We start from the raw sequence: 14,585 nt of genomic DNA, 5'->3' as shown, positions 1-14,585 counted from the left end.
AGAACCACTCGAAAAAGACTTTACAAGGAAGACAAGACATTTTGTGCCCAGTCTATTAAACTTGAAGTAGGAATGCTTTCTACACAATGAGGGGCTGGGGTCTGGAAAAAGGAAGAGAGAGAGGCTCTTAGATACAAGGATTTTGTGATCATTTGTTCAGATATTTTAAGTTAGTCTAATTGGCTTTAAAAATGGGGTCATGAAGAGTCAAACACGACTGAAAAACAGCTGAAACAAAAAAAAATTGGTTAAAATACGATGCTAAAAATGCTCATTTTAATGGGTTTAATCCTCATATGGGCCAGTTAGCTTGATTCCATGTCATATTCAAAAACTGGGCCTCAGACACCAACCAACCATCATAGAAAGAAGATCATGTAAGAGATAAATGGGGAGAGAGTGAATGACTCAGTAAAAAGTACCAAAAATTAAGTAAAAACAAACAAACAAACAAAAGCCCTAAATGTCCCAATGGATAGAGCTTTAAACTCACAGTCAGGAAGATTTGAGCTTAAATCATGCCTCAGACACCAGCTGTATGACCCTGTGACCAAGTCATTTAGCCTCAGTTTCCTCTTCTTTAAAATAGAAATAATAATAGCATCTACCTCCCAGGGTTGTTGTGAGGATCAAAGGAGATCATATTTACAAAGGGCCTTGCAAACCTTAAAAATATGACTTATTACTATTTTTGGCGGTGGGTCAATGCATCATCTTCAAGTATGAAACACAGGCTTTTGATCTCTGAGAATGGTGAGCTCAGCGAAGTATCGGACGTGAAGTGAGGAGACTGAAGACTGAATGAATATTAGGGGATGTGTCTTTTGTCAAAAGCAGTAAGTAGAGCAGCAAGAGGAAAACCAAGACTTTACAGCATCTAAGTTGTCACATTTAGCCATGGCATAAAGATCAGATGCTGGAGACCAAACAAAAATGTGAGAGGAAATTTTAGGTTCAGCCATCGGGAAACGAGCAGTTAATGCTCTCTGGGAGAATGGCTTCAGTACAGTAATAATACTAGGATCATATAAGGTTTGGAGAACAAACCAAGAGTTCAAACAATCAGCACATTCCAAGATGATATGTAAACAGGCTCTGTAAATAATAATAATAAAAATCATAATAGCTAATGTTTATTTAGGGTTTTAAGGTTTAACACCTCAACCCTCGGAGATGCATACTGCAAGTTTTATTAGCCCCATTTTACAGATGAGGAAACTAAGTCTCAGAGAAGTGAAGTGATTTGACCAGGTCACACGGCTACTGAGTGGTAGTGCCTAGATGGAAACCCAGACCTTCTGACTTCAGTTCCAGGGCTCTTTCCACCACAACTCAACTACACATGTGCATTGGTCCCCCCCATATTTCATTTCTTACTGTGATTCCCCACCCCACCCCCAGCTCATCATTCTAGCAGACTGCACTCTTTCTGCTGTTTCCCAAAGCACTGAGCAATGAAATAAAACACAAATTTACTTATGGCAAAAGCAGCCAGGAGTCCAGATTATTGTGAAAACCAAAGCAAAAGAAAATGCAAAGAGACAGGATACATTAATTTTCTTTGAGCTCTACTTTGATTTAATTTAGACCTAGGTACAAGGACCATTCTTCATTTCTGGGGCCACTTTAGGCACTCATTTCAATTCCTGAGAACAAAATAAGGAAAGCTAGGCAAAATTATCTCTGAATGGACATAAAGTTTGAAATAAATTGGAAAAAGTAGGAGGAAATGTTTTCTTTCTTTACAGAAAATGAAGAAATTAGGGATGAGAAAGGAACACACATGTCTTACTCTTTAGTGGTATAGGTCAAAACAATTAAAGCATGAAATTAGAAGAGACTAACTTTTGATTAAGATCACTCTCTCTAAAAGAAGATTCCTAACATTCCCCAAACCTAGGTACATATTCATAATGAAACATCTCATCGTTGTTATAATAAATATAATGCAAAATAACAAGGCAACTAGGAATTTGATATAATTTCACTTTAAACATTTCCTCTAAATTGTGGTAACAAGTATAGTACTGTGCTACTATGAATATGCTGAGTACAGAGAAGCATAGGAAGACTCATATGAACTTATGAAAAGTGAAGTAAGAAGAACCAGGAAAATACTACACACAGTGACTGCGACCATGTAAATGGAAAGAACAAGCACCATGAAACAATCAAAACTCAGTGGGGTGAAACTGAAATGGCTGAGTTTAGCCCCAAAGAAGAGATATGAGAATGGACTTCCCTGGCTTCATAGGAAACCATAAATATGGAACACTGCACATAATGGTGGGCTTTTTTTGCAACATCCATTCATTTTGGGGGGATTTGTTTTTGCTAAATGATTTTGTCCCTTTTTTTTTTTTTGCTCTGTATTACAAAGGTTGACTCTCCGAGAGGGGAAGTGGGATTCATTGGGAAATGAAGACGATAAGAAATAAAAAACTATCAATGCACACTTATTCAAAGAAAAATCACATCTCTTTTGTCTATGCTGTCTATACTTCCCCACCAGCCACTTCCTGACAACAGGCCCAGGGCCCAATCCACTGTACCATCTCGCTGACACTATACTCCACATGCTGAGGATATTTAGAACTAAAAAGGTGAGTCATTGCTGATAGGTAGCATGGTGTAGTGGACAGAGTTATCCTAAGAGTCAGGAAGATCCAGGTTGAAGTCTCACATCTGACATATACTGGCTACGTGACCTTGACCAAGTCAAGCACCTCTCTCAAACTAAATTGCAGAGAAGATGCCAACCTGCATTAGTGGGAGTTCCCCATATCAATGAGCTTATAGGTCTACTCCCTCCCCCTGTCCTTTGCTGGGCCCTGGACAAACATGTTGCATTTAAAGTACCTACAGATGGGATTCTGAGCCCCCTCAACCACATCACTATCAGCATTTTGTAAGGAAAAAGTGGATGGAGAGGACTGAGGAGGGCTACTTTTCTTGGGTTCAAAGATTTCAGTGGCTAAAGAATTCATAACCCTGGGCCAGCCCAGTAGTGATGAGAATATCTGTGGTCATCCAGGTCGGTCTTTAGACCAGTTAACTGACATCATCTATCACCAAGGCTGTCCTGGAAGCCTTTCCAGCCAGGTAGGACCCATCAGAATTTGTGTTCCGTTGGTACCACCATAAAGAATCCAGGCTACACACCATGTTTCAATGAGGCATTGTAGCAGTAGGATCTTGTAGAATAACTGATAATTATGTAAACAATCAGAATAAGCACACAAACTCGGCCCTGGTGGTACACAGGAGGCTATAATAAGCCATGACTAATTTTCTTCAAATGAGTCAAACAGATGAAAACTGGACTACTGATGAATTTAAGTGTTCCGCAAGTGGCTCTTAAGCACTGCTTTCCCCACCCTGTTTTTCTACTTCTTTGTTTTTGCAGCCATCAGTCAGCCAGAGGCTGCTGTTGCCTTGATGAAGTCAATGACATACTCTATTTCCAGTGGCTGGGCTGCCGGTACATAGGAGTATGCTATAACTCTGAGGGTCTACAGGGCCACTGTGGGTCAAATCCTATCACCCCAATAACACTATGTCCTGGGCAGGATGTTCTAATGCCCAATATAAGTGGGATGTTAGTGCTATTCTCCTAATCTCCATCTTGTGAAAGGTCTACCGATCCGTTAGAGTCATAAAGACAACTTGAGGATGACTTGCCTTAGATTTTAGAAGAAAAGCCTTTGAAGGTAAAAATATGGCTCTGACTTAGCCTCACAGACTTACCTTAGGTTTCAAGAAAATCTTGGAGCCTGAAGAGGTGGTACTGGGGATGCCTTTTCCAGGACAAAGATTGGCTAGTTCACTATAAGCTTCAGAAAGGAGTCCTAAGTCAATAAGGATTTCTATCTTTAAACAAAAGAAAAGAAACAAATGAGGCGTTGGATCTGAACACGTTAGGCTACAGTGTGAGAAACGGGATCAAATCCCTCTAAACTCAGGATTATCCTGATTAACACTGATAATCACAGAAAAAAAAAAAAGAAGAAGACGTGTGTTGTGTCTGTGGAGGGAGAAGAAGAAGAAAGTGAAAGACAGAAAGGCAAACCAATGTATCAGTAGACTTAACAGCCAAACAAAGTTTGATGTCCTGGAAAAGAATCAAAATGTCAGGGTTCCAATTCTAATTCTGCCTCTTGCTAATAATGCAAAATCTGACAACCCACTTAAAATCCCCAAGTTTCAGTTTCTGTATCTGACAAAAAAAAATAAAAAGGACAGTGACAGCAGCCCTCTGTATCCCATGGACTGCTGGGAGGATCGAGCAGGAGTACTCTGAAAATCATGAATAGGAGGTCATAGCATCATTACTATCAATACCTATGTGCCACACAGAAAGGCTTACTGCCTGTAATACCAATGGGCACCTTTTCTGCTACCATGCATTGTGATTTACCCTCTGTATTTGTCCTCTTACTTTTCAACCCTCAATGCCATGTCTGACACTTCTCTGTAACCTGGGTACAAGGGGTCTGTCACAGAGCGCTTATGTAATAAATGACTAAGGAGGAAGAGAACGCTGGCCCAGAAGAAGACTCGTCTAATGATCAGCTGTGGAACACGCGGCTACTCTGATCAGGACAACAATCCAAGACAAGTCCAAAGGAGCCACGATGAAAAATGCCATCCACCTCTGGAGAGAGAGCCAACGAACTCTGACTGCAGATTGAAGCATGTTGTTTTTATTTTCTTCGTGTTTCTTGGACTTTGTTGATGCACGTTTTCTTTTGCAACGTGGCTAATATGGAAATGAGTTTAGCATGATTTCACAAGTATAATCTATATCATAGTGCTTGTCCTATCACAGGGTGGGGAAGGGATAGGAGAGAGGGAGAGAATTTGGAACTTAAAAGTTTTGAAAATTAATGTTAAAAAAATTTAACATAATTGGGAAATAGTTAATGAAATAAATAAATAAATTTAAAAAGAAGAATCATCTAAAAATTTTATTATTGTAGGAAGCCCATATAATTCAAAGCCTACTAACACTACCAAGAAAACATATAATTTTGTATTATTTAGTTTTAGTATTTAAGTTTCTTTCTTTTTTCTTTTCTCACTTTGTATTTAAGTTTAAAATTTTAAAAAAATTACAAATAAAAAAAGAAAACATATGTCTAGGATTAAACTATTCAAATAAGGTGCTTCGATTCCATGCTTCATTTGAATTGTATAGATACATAAAACATGACATCATCTAGCCCTTTTCAGCTGGCAGCATAGCACTGAGGACTGACGACTGGAATTTGAATCGGGAAAAGTATGAGTCTAAATCTCAGATACTTACTCTCTGTGACTCAGAGTAAGTCATGTAACTTTTTTAGCCTGTTTTGCCATTTGTTAAAATGTTAAAAATTAATAGCTGTTATAATAACAGAACCCACTTGAAAGAGTTGTTGTAAGGATCAACAAAATGATGTATGAGGCATTTAAGTAGCATAATGGATCTGGAGTCAGGAAGATTCGAGTTCAAATCTGGCCTCAAATACTTCCTAGCTGCATGATCTTGGGCTAGTCACTTGCCTCTGCTTCCTCATATGTAAAATGGGGACAATAATAACACCTACTTCCCTTGGTTATTGTGTGGATAAAATGGAATAATTTTTAGAATTAATAATAATGGAATAATATTTGATGAAGTCAAATGCAGGGGGTGTGGAGTCAGGAAGTCCAGAGATTTACTTTTTCTAAACAAACTAGGTCATTATTAAAGCTTCACCATCAATTTCAAATGATACCTTAAAGTGCTACATAAATGCTATTATTATTATTAAGTATTATTATGTTGTTGTTGTTATTGTTGTTTAGTAGTTTTCAGTTCTGTCTGTGACCCCATTTGGGGTTTTCCTGGCAAAGATACTGGAGTAGTTTGCCATTTCCTTCTCCAGCTCATTTTATAGATGAGGAAACTGAGGTAAACAGGGTGAAGTGATCTTCCCAGGGTCATACAGGTAGTAAGCGTCTGAGGTCACATTTGAACTCAGGTCTTCCTGATGCCAGGATCAGTACTCTATCCACTGAGCCACCTTGCTGTCTTATTATTATGTAAAGAGATTCATAAAACCTAAGGAGCTACATAAATGTGTCTAGCAATATTTGCCTATCCTTTAGTTAAAATAATGTGAAATTTAATTTTAGTCCTCTTTAAATTACATACCAAAGAGTGTTTAAAAAAAAAGTTTTAATTTAATTTAATTTTTTTTGTTACATTGTGAGCTCCAAGCTGTCTCCCTCGCTTCCTCCCTCACTACCCTGCACCAGAGACAGATGCTATTAGACAAGATATATGAATATGTAAAACCATACTGGGCATACTTCTATTCATCATTTCTTCCTCTGAAGCTGGATAGCATCTTCCTTCATAGGTCCTTTGTAGTTGATTTGAATATTTATAATGCTCAGAATAGCTTAGTCATTCACAGTTATTCTTCAAACAATATTGCTGTTACTGTAAACAATGTTCTTTTGGTTCTGCTCATTTCACTCTTCATTATTTCATGCAAGTTTTTCCATGTTCTTCTAAAATCAACCTACTCATCATTTCTTAAAGTGCAGTAGTATTCCATCACAAGCATATACCGCAACTTGTTTAGCAATTCCCCAATTGATGGGCATCCCCTCAGTTTCAGTTCTTTGCCACCATAAAGAGAGCTGTTATAAATATTTTAGAACATATAGGTTCTTTTTGTTTTTCCCTGACCACTTTGAAAAATAGACCTAATAGTGGTATAGCTAGGTTAAAGGGTATATACAGTTTTACAACTCTTTGGGCACAATTCCAGATTGCTCTCTAATACAGTTGGGTCAGTTTGGAGTGTTAAAATTAAATTGATTCATGACAATAACCCAAAAGAGGCAACACATTTGTTACTAAAAAAAAAATATGAAATCTACTTAATGTATTAAAAAGCCAATATGTCATTACCTTAAGGATCTTTGCATCTATGCATTTACATAAATCTTGGCAAACTTCTGAGATAAAATATTGATATAATGAAAGGAGAGGCAGAATCTACAGAAAAGGAGAAAAAAATGGTATATCAGACACACATTCATAGATATCTGAGAGACAGTCTCCCCCTTAAGGAAAATACTAATACTGAAATAGTGAGCAGCAATCAATCTTCCCTTTTTGGTAAGTGTGATGTCTGCCATTTCTGAAGACTGAATCACCTAGGCACACACTGGGTAACCCTATCAAGACCTGTAGGAAGGTATGCCAACCCTTCCAAAGAGTCCACGCTATATAGCACATTTCCTCTTGGATAGCTAAATTACAACGTAACTCGTGACCCCAGGGCTCTGAGGAAGTGAAAAGAGGAAGTTCAGAGCTTTGCTTTTTCTAAACAAAATGAAGTCATGATTTAAGCTTCACCGTCTACTTCAGTGTTCTCCCTGATTTAAAGGGATAACTTAAAATGAGAATTTAAATTGTTGCAGGTCTTGGAGTATCAAGGTTGGCATCTGAACAACGTGGGGTTTGGCCTAAATGACCTCTAAGGTCCCAACCTTTGAGCTCTGAAGAGCACAGAAAAGAAATTTGAGGCTGGTCATGCCAGAAACAAATGTTGAGAGGGCAGCCTCTTTTCCCTTTGATTTTGCCTCAAAACCACAACTCCAAGGTGAGACATGATGTCTCTGTCAGCCTCCTTTTGGCCCTGGTTCCACGGCCCTTACCCAAAGTACAGCAATATGAGTATTAGATGGAACCATAGGTCTCTGATCTTTCCACGGCTGTTAGTGCTATGGCTGCTGACCTAGGATAAGAATAATCTAGCTTTCTTTCCTTCTTCTTCCTCAGGACACTTAAAAAAAATAAAATTGTCATAGGGGACAGCTAGGTGGCACAGTGGATAGAGCGCTGGCTCTGAAGTCAGGTGGACCTGAGCCAAAATCCAGTCTCAGACACTTGGTGTGACCCTGGGCAAGTCACTTAACCCCAATTGCCTACCTCACAAAAAAAAAAAACCAAGCAAACAAACAAAAATTGTCAGAGCAAGGCAGTATGGAATAGTAGAAAGAAGAGTGGATTTGGAGAGAATAGGTCTGGGTTCAAATTCTGACTCTGTTACTTATTACTGGTGTTACCCTAAACAAGCCACATGAAGTCTCTGGGTCTCATCACTGGACTAGGGGGTCTCTGGAATCCCCGACCCTTTAAATCCCATAATCTGGCTTCATGGATCTTTGGCAATAGCTGCCTCTCTGCTGCTGACAACAGCTGTTTTGTCATTTTGTTTTGTTTTATTTTTAAAGAAACTAAAAACTCTCCCTAGATGATCAGGAACTTATTTGGAGCCTACGGTAATATAAGTTTTGAAATAATTGTGGATGATGGCACCACTTCTCCATGGTAACCATCAGGAAGAAATAAAAATGTCCTTTTTTGTCTCTCCAAGATCCATTTTGAGGCAGCCCTCTCAATTTCTCATGCATCTGAGAAAAGCGTCAGCTTTGCTTTTGAAATGAGTAAAAAATGTCTTCAAAATGAAAATGTACTGATAACCAAGTCATGTCCGGAAAGAAGCAAAGATATCTAGACAGCTAAAAAAAAGTACATCCTGAAACAGAGGAACAAAGAAAATTATTGTTGTTATTAATGATAATGATAATGATGATGATGGTGGTGGTGGTGGTGGTGGTGGTGGAGATTACTTTCTGCTAAGAGCTCCCAATGGAGCAAACAGGAAAAATCCTGGTACTTTTTTCTGTTTTGATGTCAGAAATGACTTAGCCATTCAATGTGTCTTTATCTAATTTACTCACTATGTCTGTGCTGTCATTATATCAGTGTCATTATATCGGGGCTTGAAAAGGGGTCTGAGTCAGAAGCCACCATGGGGCCACTGTAGAATCAGCAATAATAACCAGCATTTAAACACAGCCTTAACGTTTGCTAAACTCTTTACAAGTAGTATCTGACTTCATCATCACAACAACCCTGGGAGATAGGGTCTCTTATTGTCCCCACTTCTACCGGTAAGGAAACTGAGGCAGAGTAGAGTGAAGTGATTTGTCCAGGATTAGACAGCTATTAAGTGTCTGAAGTGGGATTTGAACCCAGTAGAAGAGAGTAGTACTCAAAGGAGAAGATCTAGGAGAAAGCGGTCATAAAGAGATGAGGAAAGAATCCAACTAGGAAAGATGACACAAGGAAAAGGAGGAAGATATGTAAGTTGGTCAGCAAGGATTACTACCAAGGTACTAGGGCATGCAGTAAAGGAGGGGCTCGTACCAGCACAAGACAAACAAAGAAGGGGGAGGGGCTTTCTGAAGGGCCCCCTTTGTGCTTACTCTGCAGGAAGAGAATAAGGAAGCACATCTGCATTGCCCACCCTCAGCTGGGGTCTTCAGATGTCCAATGTTGCTTGAGAGCACCAGCAGACTTGGACCGAGCTTTCATCTGTCTTTTCCTGTCCCTTCCCCCAGCACACACAACCGAATAAGTTGTGACTTTGCTGGAGGCCTCTCCGGAACCCAAATAACTGTTCTCATTATGTTTCACAGTCAGCTGTCCCCAGCCCACTTGGGTGTTCATTAGCTGGTGGAACAGCCAAGTGATGCAAATGATGGAACTATGGTGCTCAGCTCCCCCTGCCAAGTACTCGCAAGCCTGGATGGACCATTGATGCCAAAGGAATAAGAAGGGGGGGGGGCCTGTGCCCCACCCCGGGCATGGAGCTGTATGATGTGGCCTTGATCCCAGAAGGACTGACATTAGGACAGCAAGGAAAGCCAGATCAATGCAAGCTGGAAAAGACTTATCTTGTATTCAGAGAGAATATCAGAGGTTACCTCATGCAAGAATATTAATATCTTTAAATATAAACCAACTTAAAAGGGCACATGGGGATCTCCTTTTCATAATCCTCAAAGGCCACACTTGGCCAAAAGGAATTCCAATAAGGTTATAGGAGAGACGGATAAATGAGTGAGAAGTGGCAAGATTGCTGTAACATGTTGTTGTTTTAAAATTTTATACTTGACTTACGATAAGATTGTGGTTAACAGAATGGAGCTCATAAATGAGGTAAATGAGACTGCCGAGGACAATGGTCACATCCGCTCTGTGTCGGTCACAGAAGAGATCCAGGCCTGGAGTAAGCTGGCCAATTTCATACTGGGCATACTCATGGTCATGTCTGGGATGTGTTAGAGACGTTCTAAATAGAGCCTGGAAAGAAAAAAGAGAAAAGAGAAAATTAAACAGCTTTCAAAGTACATCAGTGAAACTATTGTAAATCAAATTTTATTATTTTTCCAGAAGGAGTAATTCCATATCCAAGATCACACTCCCTATGCTCAAGAAACAAAGAAGATGAAAGAGAAAAAAGCACGAGAAGAGCAGCTCAAGCAAGTGAGGGGTCCAGCAAAGCTTCTCATTCCTAGCGCAGCCTCCTCCTCTCTTCCGCCCCTCCTTTGAAGCAAGACTTGTGGCTACATCTCCAGGCAAAAAAATAAGTAAATAAATAAACAGATAAATAAATGAGTAAATAGACAAGTAAATAAATAAATAAATAAACAAATAAATAAATGAATAAATAAATGGATAGATAGATAAACGAATAAATAAATAAAAATTTTTAAAAACTCTTTTTTTCTAATTCAGATAAAAGTCTTTTTATCAGCAAATCAAGGAGTCAAAAACCTGAGAAGGGCAAAGAATTCCACATAGGGATAGTCCAACTGGCTTCTTCTTTCCCTTACATGAGGTACACCAGGTCACTGAGGCAGTCCAACTTTATTTTTGGAGATGAAGCTGCCCAGATCCCATGGCTACTGAAGCAATGGGCCCAAGGACTACAATATGCAGTCAGGAATGACATTTAGACAACATGAACACAAATAATCCTGATCAGGACGAGAAAAAAGGAAAGGAGAACCGTCAGAAGAGACCAGTATGATGCCCAAGGAACTCTTCTGATACCCCAACACTGAGATTCTATCAGAGAGCTCCAACATCTAGTATATAGCTCCCAGCGTTCCCTGAACAAAGTCCACTTCTCTAAATAGACAGATTGCCCCATGCGTCTTTTACAAGGTTTCCCAAAGGTCTTAAGTTTTAAATTGCACTAAGACTTTTGCGACAGCCTTTCCCCCGCCCCCCATTAACTTTCAATGAATTTCAGCCTATTCTTTCAAATCCTACTTCCCAACTTAATTTACAGTAATTTAAAGTGAAAACTTGTTTCCTATCATTTTATGCCTTTGAGAGGGAATATTTAGCCTGCTAATATCAGTGCAACCCTAGCTCTAATTTTTCAAGAGGAGGGAAAAAAAACCATTTTCCCTATTCTTTTAAAAAAAAAATTAATTTTCTTTTTTATTGTGAACTTAAAAATGATCAGACTCCAACATTTCAATAAACAAATACTTTTTCAAAAAACTACAGAATAAATTTGATCTTCCATTCTATAGGGTTTATTTTTAAGTAGATATGTGTGCATATAATCTAATCAAATTACCATCTCAGGGAAGGGAGAGGGAAAAGATGGACAGAGAGATTTTAGAACTCAAATTTTTAAAAAATGAATATTAAAAATTGTGTTTACATGTAACTGGGAAAAAATAAAATATTATTCAAAGAAATATGTGTTTGTGTGTGTGTGTGTGTGTGTGTGTGTAAGTAATCAAATTGCTGTATCTGTTAAGCATTCCTTGTTTCCATTTTTGTTTTCTTCTGCACATTAAAAATAAAAATCTTAGGGCAGCTAGGTGGTGCAGTGGATAGAGCACAGGCCCTGCTGTCAAGAGGATCTGAGTTCAAATCTGGCCTCAGACACACAACACTCACTAGCTGTGTAACCCTAGTCAAGTCACTTAACCCCATTGCCTAGCAAAAACAAACAAACAAAAAAAGAATAAATAAATAAATAAAAATCTTGAACTTATTGAAACACACCTGCCATTAAGATAAGGCTGTCCAATATCTCACCGTGGCAGGTAGGGATCTGGCCCTGAACTTGCCAGTGGAGGGCCACTCTGAAAACTTGTCAGGTCTGGCAATAGACACAGCCGTCCTTTGAGCACCAGCCAAAGTTCAAAGAGATTCATTAGCATCTGAACATGGACTTTTGGGCTGGACGGTTATCTAAACCTAAACCTCCCATTTTGTAAACGAGAAAACTCAAGGCCCCAAGAGAACACTGAATAGTCAGGATAGACCTCAGGTCTCCAAAGGCCCAGTCTAGGCCTCTTTCAACTACATTTCTTCCTATTTTCCCTTTGATATTTTTGTGGGGTGGGGATTAGAACAGTGTGGTTACTTGCTCTTCTGACACAGATTACAATCCCTCCGTGTCTTTTCCTCCTGTGTAATTTCCGTCCATGCCTTTTCATCCTCCAGAGAAGACCAATAATGGAGGTGCTCAGCTGTGCTCAACACGATGGAGACCTCTCTCAGGCTCATTTAGTGATATTGGGGTACTGAGGCAGTGATAAGTCTCTTAACCACACAACTGTCTCACCTCTCCATTCTCACCTTACCATTACACCATTTATAACAGTGGTTCATTATCAGAAAAATCATTCAGCAAACCCATTTACCACAGAACTTAACTTTCTGCTTTGCCTTACTAAAAGTCAACAATCAATAAAACACTTACTATATGCTATGTGATAGGCACATAGTAAGAGCACACAAGTTTGGCCAGGACTAAAGGCCATATTCTTGTCTGTTTCATAGGCCCCCAAGGCCATAAAGGTCATCACTTTGTAGCCAACTACCGAGTAATGAGCCTCTTCACACTTAGCCAGGCTGGCCCCTGGATACCAGGCCTACTACTTGCCACCAGGACCACTTCTAAAGACTTTCACATTGGTAGAATTAGCCTGTGTGCTCACTCAGCTGGCAAAGCCTTCAAGAGCCCAGCATCACCTCCATGCAAGCAAGACATTTGTGGAAGCCTCTCTTCATACTACTTAATGTTTTCTCTGCATTCTTAAGGGCAGCTAGGTGGCTTAGTGGATAGAACGTGGGGCCTGGAGTCAGGAAGAACTGAGTTCAAATGTGACCTCAGACACTAGCTACATGACCCTGAGTGAGTCACTCAACCCTGTTTGCCTCAGTTTCCTCATCTGTAATGGCAAAAGAATCATTCACCCTATTAGTGAATCCTTCCTTAGGAGTCACAATTGATGCCCTTTGACTTTCTCAGGTTTCTTAATATTGATGGAGATGCTGAGAGTAAGTCCAAAAGGAGCTGAACAGAAGAAGGGTCAGCCAGCAGAGTGAATACAGGCTCCTTATAGTTAATCCCTTCCATACTGTGACTTTCCCCATGGTAGTTTCACTATATATCACAGGTCGGCATAAGAAATTAAATGAGAATTTGGGGGGAGTTTTGCAGAAACCACAGATGACGAGTGAAGGTCAGCAGATGACACAGAGCCTATGACCAAATACTTAGCCCAGATTTTACAAGAAGGTATGGTAAATGCCCCATAAAGAAAAAGAAAAAAAAATCAGACTTCTTCTCTGGTACAAAGGAAGGGCCAAAACATTTTACGTGGATTTTCCAGATTGTGGGGACACTGCTCCCCTAAACCCACAATGTGGAAGGATAACTGTATTTCTAATCACAGCTTCCTCCCTCCTCTCACCCACAATTTTTAGGCAATGGGATTTGTTAAGTAATTAATCGGCTGTGTTATTATATAAAATTATTAATAGTTACCTTAAAAAAATAGGAAGAGAAAATGCAGCATTCAGTCTGCTCACTCACATTTGATGTCAAAATGTATCTGAAAAAAAAATTACAACAAAGAGAAATTATTTGATTGGCAAGCAATTTTTCAAAAATATTTTGAAAAAACTAATTACACAGGACTATCTAATTACACAGGTGGCACACTGGATAGAGCACTGGGTTTGGAATCAGGAAGACTCATCTTCCTGAGTTCAAATCCAGCCTCAAACACTTACTAACTGTGTGACCCTAGGCAAGTCACTTAACCCTGTTTGCCTCAGTTTCCTCATCTGTAAAATGAGCTGGAGAAGGAAATGGTAAAACAGTCCAGTATCTCTGCCAAGAAATTGACCCTAAAATTGGATCACAAAGAGTTGGACACAACTGAAATAAATCAACAACAAATATAATTACAGTAGTCTTCAAATACACCAAGAATTTTACGAAGTTTCTGACAGATGAAATGAACTAGTTTTATTGAATAACAAATTACTATGCTCTGTTTATTCCCAAAGAACTCAAAAGGTGAGATTATTTGCCCTTCCTCTATGGAAGAGAGGAGTTTTCTTCCCTTACCTACTTTGATGCTGAGGAGGGGAAGGAAAAGATCATTTGTTAAGCACCTACTATATGCCAGGCACTGTGTTAAGTACTTTTTAATTTTACAAATAGTAAATCTTTGATTCTCATAGCAACCCTGGGAAATAGTTACTGTTGTTTAGTCATTTCAGTTGTGTCTCACTGAAGTTTTAAGTCTACTTGGGAGGCAACAGGGAGCCACTGAAGAATTTTGAGCAGAGGAGTAACGTGAGCAGACGTATGCATAAGGAAATTTTTTCTGCCAGCGGAATGAAGGAAAGATTAGAAGGGCCTAGG

General features: G+C 39.3%; 1 protein-coding gene across 1 annotated transcript in view; it reads right to left on the bottom strand.

Annotated features, from left to right (window-relative positions):
• Positions 1–14,585, bottom strand: part of CFAP54 (cilia and flagella associated protein 54) — a 288,300-nt gene that overhangs the window by 107,605 nt on the left and 166,110 nt on the right. The window contains exons 45-48 of the mRNA XM_078150421.1: positions 13,698–13,764; positions 10,013–10,195; positions 6,947–7,033; positions 3,748–3,870 (exon numbers count right to left, since the gene is read on the bottom strand). Coding sequence (XP_078006547.1) covers positions 3,748–3,870; positions 6,947–7,033; positions 10,013–10,195; positions 13,698–13,764 — 460 coding nt within the window. The remainder of the gene's footprint in view (positions 1–3,747; positions 3,871–6,946; positions 7,034–10,012; positions 10,196–13,697; positions 13,765–14,585) is intronic.

This window comes from Phascolarctos cinereus, unplaced genomic scaffold (genome assembly GCF_003287225.1).
Source record: "Phascolarctos cinereus isolate Bilbo 61053 unplaced genomic scaffold, phaCin_HiC Scaffold_1;HRSCAF=81, whole genome shotgun sequence".
Classification (NCBI taxonomy): Eukaryota; Metazoa; Chordata; class Mammalia; order Diprotodontia; family Phascolarctidae; genus Phascolarctos; species Phascolarctos cinereus.
Note: the sequence above shows the minus strand (reverse complement) of the source record. Positions and strands in the feature narration are given on the sequence as shown.